Consider the following 14027-nt stretch of genomic DNA (forward strand, 5'->3'; position numbering starts at 1 on the left):
GGCCCTGCCGGGCGCACTCGGGGTACAGCGAGGGGGCGACCGGGCACAGCTCCCGGGGGACAGCGGTCCTGCGGGGGTCCCCGGCCAGAGGGGACCGGGAGGACGGGGGAGGGCGCTATAGGGGAGGGCCGGGGAGTTCGGGAATCTGCTCTGGGTCAGGTCCGGACACTGAGCTTGGCTTTGGGTCAGGTCTGGACACTCGGCTCGACTGTGGGTCATGTCCGGACACTGGGCTCGGCTTTGTGCTGGATTTGGGAGGTGGGGACCTGCTTCATGTTGGATCTTGTTGGGCTGTGCTTTGGGCCAGGTCTGGATGTTGGCATTTGGGACACCAGGATCCACTCTGCATCAAACTCAGAGCGTTGGGATCTGCTTCGTGTTGGATTTGGGGCTGGTGTGTGTCAGACCCGGGTGGGGACAGGGGCCGTCCCCCAGGTCGAGTGGCCCCAAACACGGCAGGGCAGCACCCAGAGGCTTGGCAGCAGTCTGTCTGTCCATCACAACTCAGTGTGGTACTGCTCCGCTTTGAAGACCTCGCTGGGTTGCATGAAGATGCCCTCCATCACCTTCCAGTAGTTATTCTGGCTGGAGGCGGCCATGCCGTGCACCTCCTTCTGCCCGTGGATGGGCCGCCCATACTGCTCCCCTGTCACCGAGAGGAAGACGTCGGTGGAGGCGTGCTGGAAGCGCACCTCGCTGTCCCGCGCCCAGTAGGTCCCACTGCACACCACCGTCCAGTCATCCAGGTAGTCGCCTTCGCCGGCCTCCCCAAACGCGCTCACCTCCTGTGGGCGAACAAGAGTTTGTCTGGGGGCTGGGATGAAGGGGGGGCCTCAGGGGTGAAGAGTTGGGCCCAGAGGGCAAGGAGGGTGCAGAGCAAAGGGCTGGGTCTGGGGGACAAGCTCTTTCGGGGCTCTGTTGGGACTTGGAGGGTCTGGTTGGGCTTCGGGCGCTGGGGGAAAGGGGCTGGGCCTGGGGGGGGGCAGGGGGGAGCTGGCAGGGACAGGGAGAACCCAGTAGGGACCAGGGAACAAGGTGGGGCTGGCAGGGACATGGAGGATGTGGGGGACCCGGCAGGGACTGGGGAACAAGGTGGGACTGGTGGGGACCTGGGGGACCCGGTCGGGACCGGGGAACAAGGCAGCGCTGGTGGGGACGTGGGGGACAAGGGGGACCCGGTCGGGACTCAGGGGAGCCGGCAGGGCCGGGGTGACAAGGCGGGGATCCCCGGTCAGGCCGGTGTCCCGGGGGTCCCGGCCTCTACCTGGTTTCCGGAGAGCGGGGAGGCGAAGCGGTGGCTGTGGAGGTTGCGGCCGGTGCCCAGGTGGGTGAGGCGGATGGCCTGTCCGCAGCGCACCGGCGTGCCCCGCTGGCACGCGGCCGCCGTGCGGCCCCGGACCCGCCAGTAGCTGTTCCCGTCATCCGCCGCCGACACCCCGGTCACCGACTGCTGCCCGCTGCCTGCGGAGGGGGAGAACCGCGCTCAGGCCCGGCCCGGCCCGCAGGGCGCGGTGCCGGTACCGGGGGGGAGGGAGGGGTCCCGTTACCGGAGCCGTAGCGCACGTCGTGCGAGTGCAGGCGGACATTGTGCCGCACGTTGAGCAGCTTCACCACGGAGCCGCAGGTGACGGGCCCGGGGCCGCCGCGGGCCGCCGCGCCCAGCGCCAGCACCAGGACCAGGCCCACCGGCACCGGCCGCCCCGCCGCCGCCCCCATCCCGCCGCCGCCGGAAGCGGAAGTGGCGCCGCTCCGCCCGCCCGGAGGTCGCCGCTCGCCTGCTCCGCCCCCCCTAGCTCGCCGCCGCCGCCGCGGAGGCCTCCATTTTCCCTCGGCGCCTCGGGTAAGGCCGCGCCGGGCGGGCCGGGGGCTGCGCCGGGCCGGGCGGGGGCGGGCGGCGGCGGCGGCGGCGGGGGGGGCCTGGCCAGGTCCGCGTCACCCCGGTACGGCCGGGGGGGGCTGTTGCCAGGGGAACGGCGGGGCCGCGCGGGGCCCGGGGCGGCTCCGAGGCCTCCTGCGCTCGGCGGCGCCGGCGGGCCTGGGCCCCGGTAAGGGCGGTGGGGACGTCCCGGGGCTGGGCCGCGGGCCCCGGCTGGGCGGCGAGGGCAGCGGCCGCCCCTCCGCTCCCGGCCGCGGTGGGGCTGGTGGCAGCAGGAGCCTCCCGGGGCGGGGATCGCGGCTGGGGCCGGTGCCGCCGCGGGGTGGCCGGGGCTGGGGCCGGCGGCGCCCGGGGGAAGGCGCGGCGGCGGGCAGGGGGCCCGCCCGGGGTGGGGGGCTGCTCCCCCGCGGACGGGAGGGAGCCGCGGCCCGGCTCCCCCGTGGCGGAGACCGCAGCGGGCCCGGGGGCGGCGGAGCAGCGCTGGCGCGGTCGGAAGGGCCGGTGGAGGAGAGGCGGCGGGGCGGGGAGCGGCGGCCTGCTGTGCTGGGGGCGAACGGGTCCGGCCTTCCTTTCCCGGGTACGCCGGGTCGCCCCGCTCCGCGGGTGCAGTTTCTGGAGCACCGCGTTTGGCTTTTGCAAACTTCCGACAAGGTCCTCCATGAAAAGCCAAGGGGCAGCAGCCTGGGAAGGCTCTTCTCGGGATTAATAACCGACTAAAGGGGGGCAAATAAAGGGTAGGGATGAATGGTTGGCGCTCACAGCGGAGTGGGGTTATCGTGGAGCTTCGCAGTCATCTCCGCTGCTTTTTTTTCTGAATATGATGATGCGGAGAAAGAAAATTTAATCCTAAGTTATTTAGGAGAGCTAAACTGGACTGTGGGAAGTTGCAGAGACCAGATAATACTGAATGGCTGAGTGCTAGCGTGGTAAACGAGGTACGATGGCAGCGAGTGTAATGAGGGTAACAAACACCGCAGCAATTGACTCTACATCAGCTTTTACTGTTCAGGAAAGAGCTGTTGGTGTCTCAGCAATTGTTTCTTTTAAAACATCGCTTCAACACCCCGCCGTAGCCTAAAAAGCATATTTTGGAATTACTTTAAAGGAGCAGGGAGCAAAGCAGAAAATATCATTATGCCATATCGTTGGCAGTTTGTGCCCTGGCTATTGCTGGCAGTTCTGGTTAGCCCGTCCCAAAAGAGGAGCACTGGAAAAGGTAGGGTTGGGAGCAGTGCGGATGAGCAGGTTTCCAGGCAAGCAAAGCCTTCGTTTCCTCACCTTAGGGGAGAAGCTTGCTGACAGGACATACGATGTAGGTGTGTGAAGTCATGGACAGGTCAGAGAAAGCGAGGAGCGAACATCAATTTTCTGTTTCTTACAGGAAATTATGATGCAGCAGGCCTAAAATAAACAGGCGGAAGTGCTTTTTCACCAACATGCTATTAAACTGTGGCACTCTGCCGCAGGATGTTCCGCCGCCCAATAGCACCGGGGGCGGTGGGACCAACAGGGAGCATTAAAACTAACGAAGCAGGTATGGGGAGTTCCTGAGCTGCAGTGGCTGATTGCCTGGACTTTCCCTGTCGTGGCATCGTTGGTCTCCAGTCGTCGTTTTGCCCCTGTGCTCCTTTGCCCACCTTCCACTGAGGACGCTGGGAATGTCTGGTTTAGGTCCTGACTTCAGAAATCTGTACAACAGCTATAAAAGCTAAATACAAAACTAGGTGTTGCTGATGGCGTATCAGGGCTGGCAGGCCCCAGTGCAGATCAACCCTACAGAAGTCCCTGCCTGTACCAAGGAGTGGCTCTGAGGAAGAGCTCCACGCTGATGAGGCGCCGATGAGGGTAATTTGTTGTGGTGCAAGTGCCTTACAGTACTTCATAGGGATGTTTTTGTTAGGCTCATAAGCTTCAAATTAAAAGAAGCCAATGTGATCTTGTCTGAATTCTGTAGTGGGCGCAGCGTGGAGGTCATTGCTTAGTGATTAGTGTTAAATCCACACATTCCAGCTCAATCATGGCCTTTTTTTTTTTTTTTTTTAAACCAAAATTGATTTCATTGTGAGAGCTTCAGGGGGTGGAACAGTGGCGTTACCTTTGCAGTTCGTTTGGGTTTTTCCTAACGAGCCATTTATTGTCACAGTCTTTTACTCCTGTGGATGTACTCGGGCCATGCTAAAATTAATTTCATGAGCATTTAATTGACAAAATGAATAGACTGGGCTTCCTTAGGCTCTGTGTTTTAATTGAGTCAAGTTTCCCAGCCTTCTTATTCTCACAGAGCTTTCTGAATCCTCTCCGATTTAACTTTTCTCTTTGAAGTGTAGACATGAGAACTGAGCGAAATTGTTCAGTGCTGGCTTTGGTAATGCAGTTCCATGGACCTACGTGATCTTAAGTGGACTGTGAGTGAAATGGCAGAGGTTAAAACGATCCCTGTCCAAATCCTCTCCCTCCCCAAAACCCCCCCAACAAAACCAATATTAGCAGGGGTCAGGGCTTTGATGTAGTTTCTCCCACGAAGGATGGGGAGAAGTCAGAACTTGCTTCTCTTCAGCACTCATAGAATTGTTAAGGTTGGAAAGGACCTCTGAGATCATCGAGTCCAACCTGTAAATCTGTAATTTCTGTCAGTTTTTAAATGCACAAGACCTGAACATGTGCACATATGCTTCAGTGGTATTAAACAGCAAGTTAGGATGATTTATTAATGCCTGAAATTAAGACAGCTCTGACTGCAAGTCTTCGTAATGTAGTGTATGTGCTAAAGAAGGTTGCTGCCTCTCTCTTTGGTTATGCTGTTAGCCATAAAAGCGTTGCTCTGCTGCAGTAAAGCCTAGATTAGCACTTGTTTTTGCTGTTTTGTGCATTGACACTGGTATCCTGAGGTTGATTGCTGAATAATAAATGTATCTCGCTCTGAGGACACTCCTTGGTTATTCTGTGAGCGCCACTGAGGTTTCATGTCTTAGTTGGCATCCCTGGGCCCGGAGAGCATGAGGTGCTTCTGCTTTCCCTCACCCCACACCTGCTCAGGCTGTGAAACTCCCATGGGCACTGTCATTCCCGGTGCCATCCTGCACGCCGTCATGTCCCTGCCTTGCCAGAGTGCCACCATAACTGGCAAGGTGCAGGAGTTTTTCCCACGACATATTCTGATATTTTGCAGGTACTCGCTGGGTATTTCCATTTCTAAACCTCATAAGTTAACTTTTGCTTGTGTATGACATACAAAGCTGCGTCTGCCTCCAGCACTGCGATGTTTTGCAGTCCTGAGCAGCCAGCAGGTATCTGGATGTGTGGCCAAGGCGTTACAGGTATTTGAACACCTGGTTTCTAGAATTCTCAGGTCCATCACAAAGCAGCGCTTGTTCCAAAGGTGCTGCCTCACCTAACGAGGGAAGCAGCCCATGGTGCCTGCAGCTGGTGTCCAGCCCAGTCCTGCCGACCTGATCAGAGATCTATGGTGTCGATATTGACAGGAAAGAGAGCTATCTGCTCAGGGCCGTCCCAGTGAAAAGGAGCTTGTGGACTCTGGACAATTGCCATTGTACCCTTGAGCTGAGCAAAGTGCGGACACCTCTGGTTGAAAGCAAAGGTCGTGCAATTGCTCAGCCCTGAGCTGCTCTGGCATCGCTGCCTAGCGAGAGAGGCTGTGCTCGAGGTGCCTGGCTCGGCACGGAGGCATCCACACTTCCCTCACTTGCTGCTGCAGTGCCGTCACAGCGCTGCTCGCTGCGTTGCTGTTGTCTGCGGTCCATCTCAGTCAGTGTCTAGTGGCCGTGGGGTATCTTTGGGGCAAAGCTATATATATATATATCACCCAGAGGGGCCTGTCCACTTGTGTACGGGTAAGTGTGAAGGATTAGGCATGGTCTCCCTGCCTTTTTGGTACTCTAGTGCAATTTAGTACTTGCCGCTGTGCTGCAGCAATCTCTGACCCTCCCGGGAGTGTTACTGGAGCAGGTATGCTGCTGTGCTGCTCCGAGAAAAGGCCTGTAGCGTGATACAGCTGGGCTGGCCCACCACCCCTCAGTCTGGAGACTCTTAAACCCTCCCCAGGCCAGACAAGTGCTGCTGCTTGAGCGGGGCTTTCCCTGCGTGACCGACTGCTCGGGGGCTCCCGCCGGGCAGCAGTGCTGGTCTTGAGCTCTGCCTCCACACCTCCGCCCGCCCTGGCTGCAGTCTCTGCCTGCCTCCCTCTCCTGTTTTATTCCAAATGAAGGCCTCTGGAGCAGAGGGTGGGAGAGGCACCTTTAGTCCACGTGTGATTCAACATCACCTTGGCAATAGCTACCCTTCCTTCCGTTCGCCATGCTAAGTAACATCCTCGCTCTCCTGAGGTGGATTTCACCGTGGCTGAAAGCACCCACTTTTGTGGGTGGTTGGCTTGTGTGGAACCTGCTCGGCTGGATCATTAAATGAGATGGGTTTCCTAAGTCATAGCTGTTCCCTGTGTCCAGACAAATTTGATTTAATGTGAACTGAAATTGCCAGGAAATGGTAGACAAGTGATGAGGAGCAGAGTTGGAATTGTGAGCGAAACACTTCACTGGCAGAGAATAGTAAAATTGCATGTGGTGCTATGACGAGGGGTTTTCTGTCTTGCTGGATTTGTGTGTTGATCAGGGACAGGAGAGACATGAGGTTATTAGAAATGGAAATGCTGTAGGAAAAGGCACTTAGCCTGCAGTTTTGTGTATGTTAACACACCCTGATGGATACATGTAGAAGAATTGGTGAGAAAGTGTGAAGTTGACATAATATTCATAGTCAGGCTGGTAAACATAATTCCTGTTCCTCTACTGCATGTAGTTACACAATTCATCAGTGGCATTTGTTTCAGGAACAAATTTGTTTATTTCCGAGAGGCATGTTTAAATACATGTGTGACTTCTGCAGTGTCTTCTGAAGGATGGGGATGACCCTGTGCGCATGCACCAAGCCAGAGCAGCGATGCCCTGTCTGGGTGCAGAGCATCCAGGCCTTGGCCTGCTACAATTTCTGCCCGTCTGGAGCATTGTAGATAGAAGTTGGCCACGGCCACGTAATCTGCAGCCAAGGAGTATAAGCTGCTATCTGCTTGTGTCTGAAATCTAGCAGAGATCTTTCCCTGGTCTTTGTTGTGGGTTTTCTTTAATGAGATACGGCCGACATGTTCCTTTGGAGCTATTAGTATTTTAAGACTTAAAAGATTCTCCAAGATCGGCCTTGCACTTTTTTTTTTTTCTTTAACTGAGAAATAAGTCCCTCGTTTTCTCTAAGTTAGTGTGTTTGTGTACCAGATGTGTGGGTCTCAGGGCAGAACGAGAAGTCCCGCACACGAGAAGTGTCGTGGCAAAGCCTTGATCAGGTTGTCCTGTATGGGACTGATTTCCTTCAGCTGTTTGTTTGCAGTGGGGAAATGATTATGGGAACACTTTGAAGCGTGTTTGTTTAGGTATCATTCCCTAGCGTATGGAATTCTTTTCTCATCTTTTCCTCTTTTTTTTTGTGTCAGATTACATTGGATGTAATTTAACATGGAGGTTTTGGCTTTAGATCTGACATCTCCTCTGAGCTTCTTTCTGTACCTTCCCAAAAGCTGGTTCTTCTTCCTGGGCTGGCGTTTTCAGCTTCACAGCCATTCGAGGAATCGATTTGTTTTTTTCTTATAGCTGACTTTTGTAAGCTTCTGTTGTTTTGATGTATGTAAAAAGGAAGTAAAAAAAAATAATATCCTTTAAAAATTTAAAAAATGACAGCAAGTTTTGTAACCACGAGAACTGAAAGGCTCAGAGGGACAGAACTTAAGCCATGTCTTTATGGACACACACTTTCCTTTCTGCCAAGCTTGATTTGTACTGTTCCCAGGAACCCCAGTTGGGGGAAAAAACAAACGGTTCTGGATGTAGAAAACACCCTATTTCTGTAGTCTCTTGTTACCTGTTAATCTCTAGTCGGAGGCCCCTGGCCTGGAACATCCTGGCCGCGGCTCCGACCCTGCAGCAGCCTCCAGGCCTCTCTCCTGCTTGCTCCGTGGGGCTCCCCAGATCTCTGCAGAGCCTTGCTGACAGCCTGCGGGCACGACTCTGTCAAGGGCCTTTTCAGGGTTGCCCTGGCTTCATTAACTGAGTGAGGATTAATCACATTAAGATACTAACTGGTTGGACTGTGTGCCTAATGGAGTGCTGCGTCGGTGGCAGCACAGGGTTGCTTTCCTGGCCACACAGGAGGGTGTGGAGGGGATGAAGGGCTTTGGCTGTGTGCGCCATTTCAGCCGCACAGGCGCTCGGCTGCGTAGCAAATGCTGCTGTGATGGGTCCTGTCCTGCTCGCTGAGACATGGTTTGACAGGAGCTAGCAGCACTTGACTGCTGGCTCTGCTTGCCTAATCTCTGGTGACAGGGATGTCCAGGCAAGGTAGACACTGGGTAATTCAGAGCCTCGATAGATAATTTGAAACCCTCTTGCCTAACTGTCTTCTCTTCAAAACCCGGTAGGGGGAAGTGCTTGTGCTTTGCTCGCTCAGCTGATGCGATGGATGTCTCCTCTTTCCCCAGTTCCTGCAGAGCCGTGTGTGAGACGCTGCAGTCATGTCTGACTTTGTAGAAAGTGAAGCGGAGGAGTCGGAGGAGGAATACAACCAGGATGGGGAGGTTGTGCCTAGAGTAACCAAGAAGTTTGTAGAGGAAGATGAGGATGGTGAGCCTGCCTGTCTGTTCTGAGTTTGCTGAATTGTCTGCGTGCCTCGCTGCTGTATTTTTACATCCCATGACTCTGCAGATGGAGCAATAACTGTGCTATAATAGCATAGCCATCTGTAGTCGATAATCTCAGCTGTTTAAGTGCTTTCCTTCCTCAAAGTGCTTAGGTGGTTCTTATATTTGGCAATAGAAAATACACTGCTTCACCCCTGTGGGACTTGCAGTCGCACAATTTGATAGTAAACAGTAAAAGCAGAGGAATTCTCCCAGTGTGACCACTCCACTTGTTCCCTCTGCAGAGAGAGCATGAGACAAGACGTGGGGTTCTGGCATGAGCAGCTGGCTGGGTTCTATGTCAGTAAAAGTGTTCAGTTAAAACTCTCTGTGTGGATGGTGTGAAGGAAGATGCCATTTGCACAGAGCCAAGAAGTCTTGGCAGATAACCAATGAGTACATGTCTACCACTTGCTGCTCTCCACCAGATGAGGAAGAGGAGGAGGAGAATCTCGATGATCAAGATGAGCAGGGGAACCTGAAAGGATTCATTAACGATGATGACGATGAGGAAGAGGAAGAAGAGGAAGAAGCCAGTGACTCTGGAGACTCTGAGGACGATGTTGGCCACAAAAAGAGAAAGCGCAGTAAGTTTTATGATAATTGTTCATAGCAGGCCACAGCGTAATGCTCTCCCTCTGCTCTGGGTGTCTGCGTGGGCTGGGTAAGCTGTACCCTTCTCACTGGTTGGTCCATTCCCAGATAAGTAAAAGGAGAGTGTAACTCGCCTCTGCTTTCTTCTCTTAGCTTTTGATGACCGCCTGGAGGATGATGATTTTGACCTCATTGAAGAGAACTTGGGCGTTAAAGTCAAAAGAGTGAGTTGTGTTCCCATGCTGCTGTTAATGGTGTGGTGTGTCTTAGCATGAAGGAGGGTGGGCTCCTGCGTGGAGTGAGCGAGTGCTGCTTCCCGTCTGCTCCTGCCCTCTTGGAAAGGAAGAGCTGAGTGCTTGAAGGAAGCAGGATCTCTCCCTGCCCAGGCAATTCCTAGAGTTTGCAAAACACTTTCTTCTGGTTCCTAAAGTCTGCTGTACTCCTCCCTTCCCACCTCTGCAAGACAGTTGCAGAGGAGCCTGTCTTCCAATAACTTTCTCCTGCATGGTGCTGACCTCAAAGTCAGCACAGGCTATTATGGGCTCTAAAGCTCCTTCCGTAACGCTCACTAGAGGCACACTGAGCCAGGCTAACACTGCTGGTGACAACATGCAAGCGACACAGGCCTGGACGTGGTGCAGTCCTCAGCAGGCAGTTATGCTGTGCACACGCTGTGCCCAACGAGTGCCTGCAGCACAGCTCCTGAGGGGGTGGCTCTTCTCCCCTCCGTGCCTGCGCTGGGCTCCATCCTGCTCCCTCTCAGGTGCCACCTGGGGAGCAGAGGAAGTGCAGTTCTGGCCTGACAGAGACCACACTGAGCTTGAGTGTCTGTGCCAGGAATTATGTGTACTAACAAGCCTTTTTGCTTGCAGCAAAAATTCAGGCGTGTGCGAAAAATGTCCGATGATGAGGATGACGAAGAGGAAGACTATGGAAAGGAAGAACATGAGAAGGAAGCCATTGCTGAAGAAATCTTTCAGGATGGTGAAGGCGAGGAGGGAGGGGAAGCCGTTGAAGCTCCTGTTGCTCCACCAGAAGAGGAAGAGGAGGAGGAGGAAGATGAATCTGGTGAGTATGGGTGGTCAGTTACATCCAAAGTTTGTCCTATGATTAAAGTACAGGAACGAAGTTAAGACTTTCTCTGAGCTAGAAGTAACCAAATGCTGTAGCCCTGTCATGGTAAAGCTCTTGTTGGTCTGATTAGTACAATCTTTAGAATTAAACGTTTCTGGGTTGCAGGTTTAGTTTGTCTGTCTAAACTGCTTTGTCTGGAAACACGTTACATGTGCTGAGGTGTCGAACATCCCCTCTAAGCTGCCTCCAAAATGGAAATGCTTCGAAGGAAGGAAGTCAAGGCACTGTTTAGTACCTGGTAGCACAGTGTATGCCTGCCCTGCTTCTCTTCAGCATCAGCCTGTCACCGCTGCTAGTACCATACTGAAAGTGTTTCAAGAATTCTTTCTGACTGCTGTCCAAAGCAGCAAGGCCTTTTCTGACTGCATTTTCAGTGCACTGAGCTGCAGATAGTTGCCAGATGGCTTTGCCTGTGTTTGGAAGTTCGTTCTAGCTTGTTATTGTGCTTCAGACTCCTGGAATGTCTGAGGTTGGTGTAGGAGATGCTGTGGGTAGCTGGGCAGACTGACAGCCAGCAGTAGCCAAAGTCTGTGGTGGAGGCTCATAGTTGCACTGGCTGAGCTGAGCTTTGTCAGAGGTACCAGTTGAATGTGCAAGTGTCCTGACCACTAAATTGCTTCTCAATGTCCAGACATCGATGACTTCATTGTGGATGATGATGGACAACCTCTGAAGAAGCCAAAATGGCGAAAGAAGCTCCCTGGATACACAGATGCGTAAGTATTGATTGGAAATTGGCCTGGAGCCTCAAAACCAGTGCTCAGCTTACTTGATTCTTGCAACTGCAGAGTGATTCAGCTTGTGGTTGGATACCACTGGTCTCTTTCCCCAAAGGAACCTGGTAAATTTAAACATGGGGCTTTTAGCCTGTGATTTCTTAAATGTCTGACTTCTTCATTTCTCCCCTGGATTTTTTACAGGGATACCAAAACCAGTCCCTTAAGAGAAGTATTTGCATGTAAAGCTCAAAGAGTTGTGTACCTATCCACGATTTTTTAGCCTAGGTGCAAAACTAAAGCTTAGACTTAGGTGCTCTGGCCACCTCTGTGTGGCTAGAAAGATGTTCTGTGAACTGCACCATGGGGCTGAACGATAGTTTTTGCCTTTCAGTGCTTTGCAGGAAGCCCAGGAGATCTTTGGTGTAGACTTCGACTATGATGAGTTTGAGAAGTACAACGAGTACGATGAGGAGATGGAGGAGGAATATGAGTATGAGGATGAAGAAGCCGAAGGGGAGACCCGTGTACGACCCAAAAAGACTGCCAAGAAGCGTGTCAGTCGGCGTAGCATCTTTGAGATGTACGAGCCCAGTGAGCTGGAGAGCAGTCACCTGACGGACCAGGACAACGAGATCCGCATGACAGACATGCCCGAGCGGTTCCAGGTGAGGGAAGAGGGTGCCAGTGTGCAGGCAGAAAGCATTTCAGCTCCCACCGAGTACAGCAGGCCTGGGACCTGCAGGCCAGCTTTCTCACCTGGCTGCTGGCTGGATTTTGGCATCTCTTTTTCCCCTCTTTGAAGATCCCACCTTTCAAACGTATAGACTGAAACTCCACACGCAAACGTAACAGTGACATTGTGAACTGTTCTAGCTGTGTAAGCCCGGTTTTAGCACTGGTCATAGTTTCTCTTTTGCCACTGGGTGCCAGTGTTGCACTCCTGGGAGTGGTGCAGGGCTTGTGCTCTGCTGAGATATCCCAAAGAAGGTTTGCTAGGATTTCCAGCCTACCTGTATGCCAGCCAACATGTAATTGTTCCGTACGAGACGTTTCTGTAACCCACTTTAATCTGAGTGACTGGTACTTATACTGCTCTCAGTAACAAAGTCCTGTTTGTGCTGCTAGGAATCATTCTGGTATCTCATATTTTTGTATTAATTTTACCCTGTATTCAGATTTTCACTGAGCAGTCGATCTCCCTTTAGTATATGCTAATGTAATTCTGTCCAGAGGCTTGTTACCCTCCTTTGTAAAATGGGATGTCTGAAGCTGCCGGCTTTTCAGAAGGACCTTTTTTCCCATGCCAGTGTGCACAGCACAAGGGAACGCTGTGTGTAATGTCTTCTGGCCATATGTGGCCTGTTCAGACATTTTGTCGTCTTCACGGATGTCAATGGTGATTAGAGCAGGCCTTCTGAAAGAGAATTGCCTGGGACTAAATGCCCAGAGAGGGTTTGGAGCTGCTTTATGTTCTTTTATTTTATGGCTGCAGCAAGAAAAGTGATAAGGCCAGAACAGGCACAGATAGATTGGAACAGAGGATGTAGCTGCAGAGGATTTAGGAGTCTGGTAGGAAGTGGGGGTACCCTGACTTGATCATCATGGAAGATTTCGCACCATTGCAGGTCTTTCCACAAGCCTTTGACAGAATTGTTAGCTGCCTTTACCTGGTGTAAAGCTGGTGCAGATTTCCTGTGTGCTTAGAAGATGCAGACATTGAAGTGCTATCCTCAGCAAAGCCTTGTGGGTGTGGGAGGTACTGAGACCCCCTAAGCAACCTGCCACTCAAAGCAGTAATTTCCAGGCTTCTTGAAGACACGGTAGCACAAGCTCTGGTGGTGCACATGCCTCTGCCCATCCTGTTGTCTTTTCACAGTTGCGATCCATCCCGGTGAAGAGTGCTGAAGATGATGAGCTGGAGGAAGAAGCTGACTGGATTTACAGGAACGCATTTGCGACACCCACTATCTCCTTGCAGGTAAAGGATTATGCCTGGGACTTCTGTCCTAAGAGGACTTGAAGCTGCTGCAGATTTCCAGCCTGGAGGCATTGTTCCAGGAGCCTGCTCAGAGGAATGTGGTGCCCAATATACGTTTCTTTCTGGTTTTCTGGTTTTGAGCAGGTCATTTAACATGCACGTCTTCATTTTTGCATCCATAAAACAGGACAAAAAGGAACACAGAGAAGTTGCAAGAATAATTGTCAAGAATGATTGAAAGATCTCTGAGCCACTGTGCTCTTAGGGCTAAACTAGTATTAGCCATGATCTGCTTTTAACCATCGGTTACCTTGGCCAGATGCTGCTTCTCCGTTTTCCTTTAAGCCAGTCAGGGCTAGGATGCCTTTCTGTGGTCTAAAATCAGAGCACGTACCTAAGCCTGCATTCCCAGCTAACAGAAGGACCACCATTTTCCAGCCTTAGCCTGGGCTGGCCTTTGGGGGACAGCTCAGGAATATGATCAACACAATGTGTTTCTCCTTTTAGGAAAGTTGTGACTACCTCGACCGTGGACAAGCCAGCAGCAGCTTCAGCCGCAAGGGGCCCAGCACCATCCAGAAGATTAAAGAAGCCCTGAATTTCATGAGAAATCAACATTTTGAGGTAATTCGCAACTCGGCTTCATTGCCAAGATAAGGTCCGAGTTGCTGTCTCCTTATCCTGACAGGATTAGCAGAGGGGCTGCTGGAAGCATTTAGGGCAGCAAATTGGAAGGGGCTGAGACACCATACCTGCTTGCCTCTCCTGTGACAACATGGTGCTTCAGTGGAAAGTGCAGCTTATCTTATGTGAGCTGTGGCCATGCAGGTTTTTACGGCCTGTTTGACAAGGCCGCTATCATCATATTGCCCTGATCCTGGACAAATTGGTGCTAAATGAGATGGAAGAATTCCAGAGTCTCTTGAGCCTTGCTTGGTCCATTTGACCTGTTCTCTGAGGCGTTGCCCCATGTTGCAGGAGCTTTTT

The 14027-nt window shown here is 52.8% G+C and overlaps 2 protein-coding genes across 5 annotated transcripts in view; one reads left to right on the forward strand and one right to left on the reverse strand.

Annotated features, from left to right (window-relative positions):
• Positions 1–228: 228 nt before the first annotated feature.
• On the reverse strand, positions 229–1743 carry SDF2 (stromal cell derived factor 2). Its single transcript, XM_087752359.1, has 3 exons — positions 1548–1743; positions 1265–1461; positions 229–785 (listed from the first exon to the last, which is right to left on the reverse strand). Exons 1-3 carry the CDS (start codon positions 1714–1716, stop codon positions 498–500), a joined length of 654 nt encoding a protein of 217 aa, XP_087608485.1. The 5' UTR covers positions 1717–1743; the 3' UTR covers positions 229–497.
• SUPT6H (SPT6 homolog, histone chaperone and transcription elongation factor) overlaps positions 1707–14027 on the forward strand; it is a 30358-nt gene continuing 18037 nt past the window's right edge. For 3 of the 4 annotated variants that reach the window (XM_087752354.1, XM_087752357.1, XM_087752358.1), the window contains exons 1-9: positions 1707–1840; positions 8418–8559; positions 9044–9202; positions 9363–9433; positions 10082–10277; positions 10975–11059; positions 11454–11727; positions 12939–13040; positions 13548–13664. In XM_087752354.1, coding sequence (XP_087608480.1) covers positions 8451–8559; positions 9044–9202; positions 9363–9433; positions 10082–10277; positions 10975–11059; positions 11454–11727; positions 12939–13040; positions 13548–13664 — 1113 coding nt within the window. In that variant the 5' untranslated portion in view covers positions 1707–1840; positions 8418–8450. Of the gene's footprint in view, positions 1841–3459; positions 3722–8417; positions 8560–9043; positions 9203–9362; positions 9434–10081; positions 10278–10974; positions 11060–11453; positions 11728–12938; positions 13041–13547; positions 13665–14027 lie in introns of those variants that run through there. The other variant, XM_087752356.1, reaches the window with a different exon arrangement.

Source organism: Nipponia nippon, unplaced genomic scaffold (assembly GCF_047370975.1).
Source record: "Nipponia nippon isolate SJK-2023a ecotype South Korea unplaced genomic scaffold, ASM4737097v1 scaffold_15, whole genome shotgun sequence".
NCBI lineage: Eukaryota > Metazoa > Chordata > Aves > Pelecaniformes > Threskiornithidae > Nipponia > Nipponia nippon.

Coding starts and splice junctions, on each gene's coding strand:
- SDF2 (XM_087752359.1), bottom strand. CDS start 1,716: ATGGGGGCGGCGGCGGGGCGGCCGGTGCCGGTGGGCCTGGTCCTGGTG. Junction 1,462..1,547: donor CGACGTGCGCTACGGCTCCG/GTAACGGGACCC, acceptor CCCCCTCCGCAG/GCAGCGGGCAGCAGTCGGTG. Junction 786..1,264: donor CCCCGCTCTCCGGAAACCAG/GTAGAGGCCGGG, acceptor GTTCGCCCACAG/GAGGTGAGCGCGTTTGGGGA.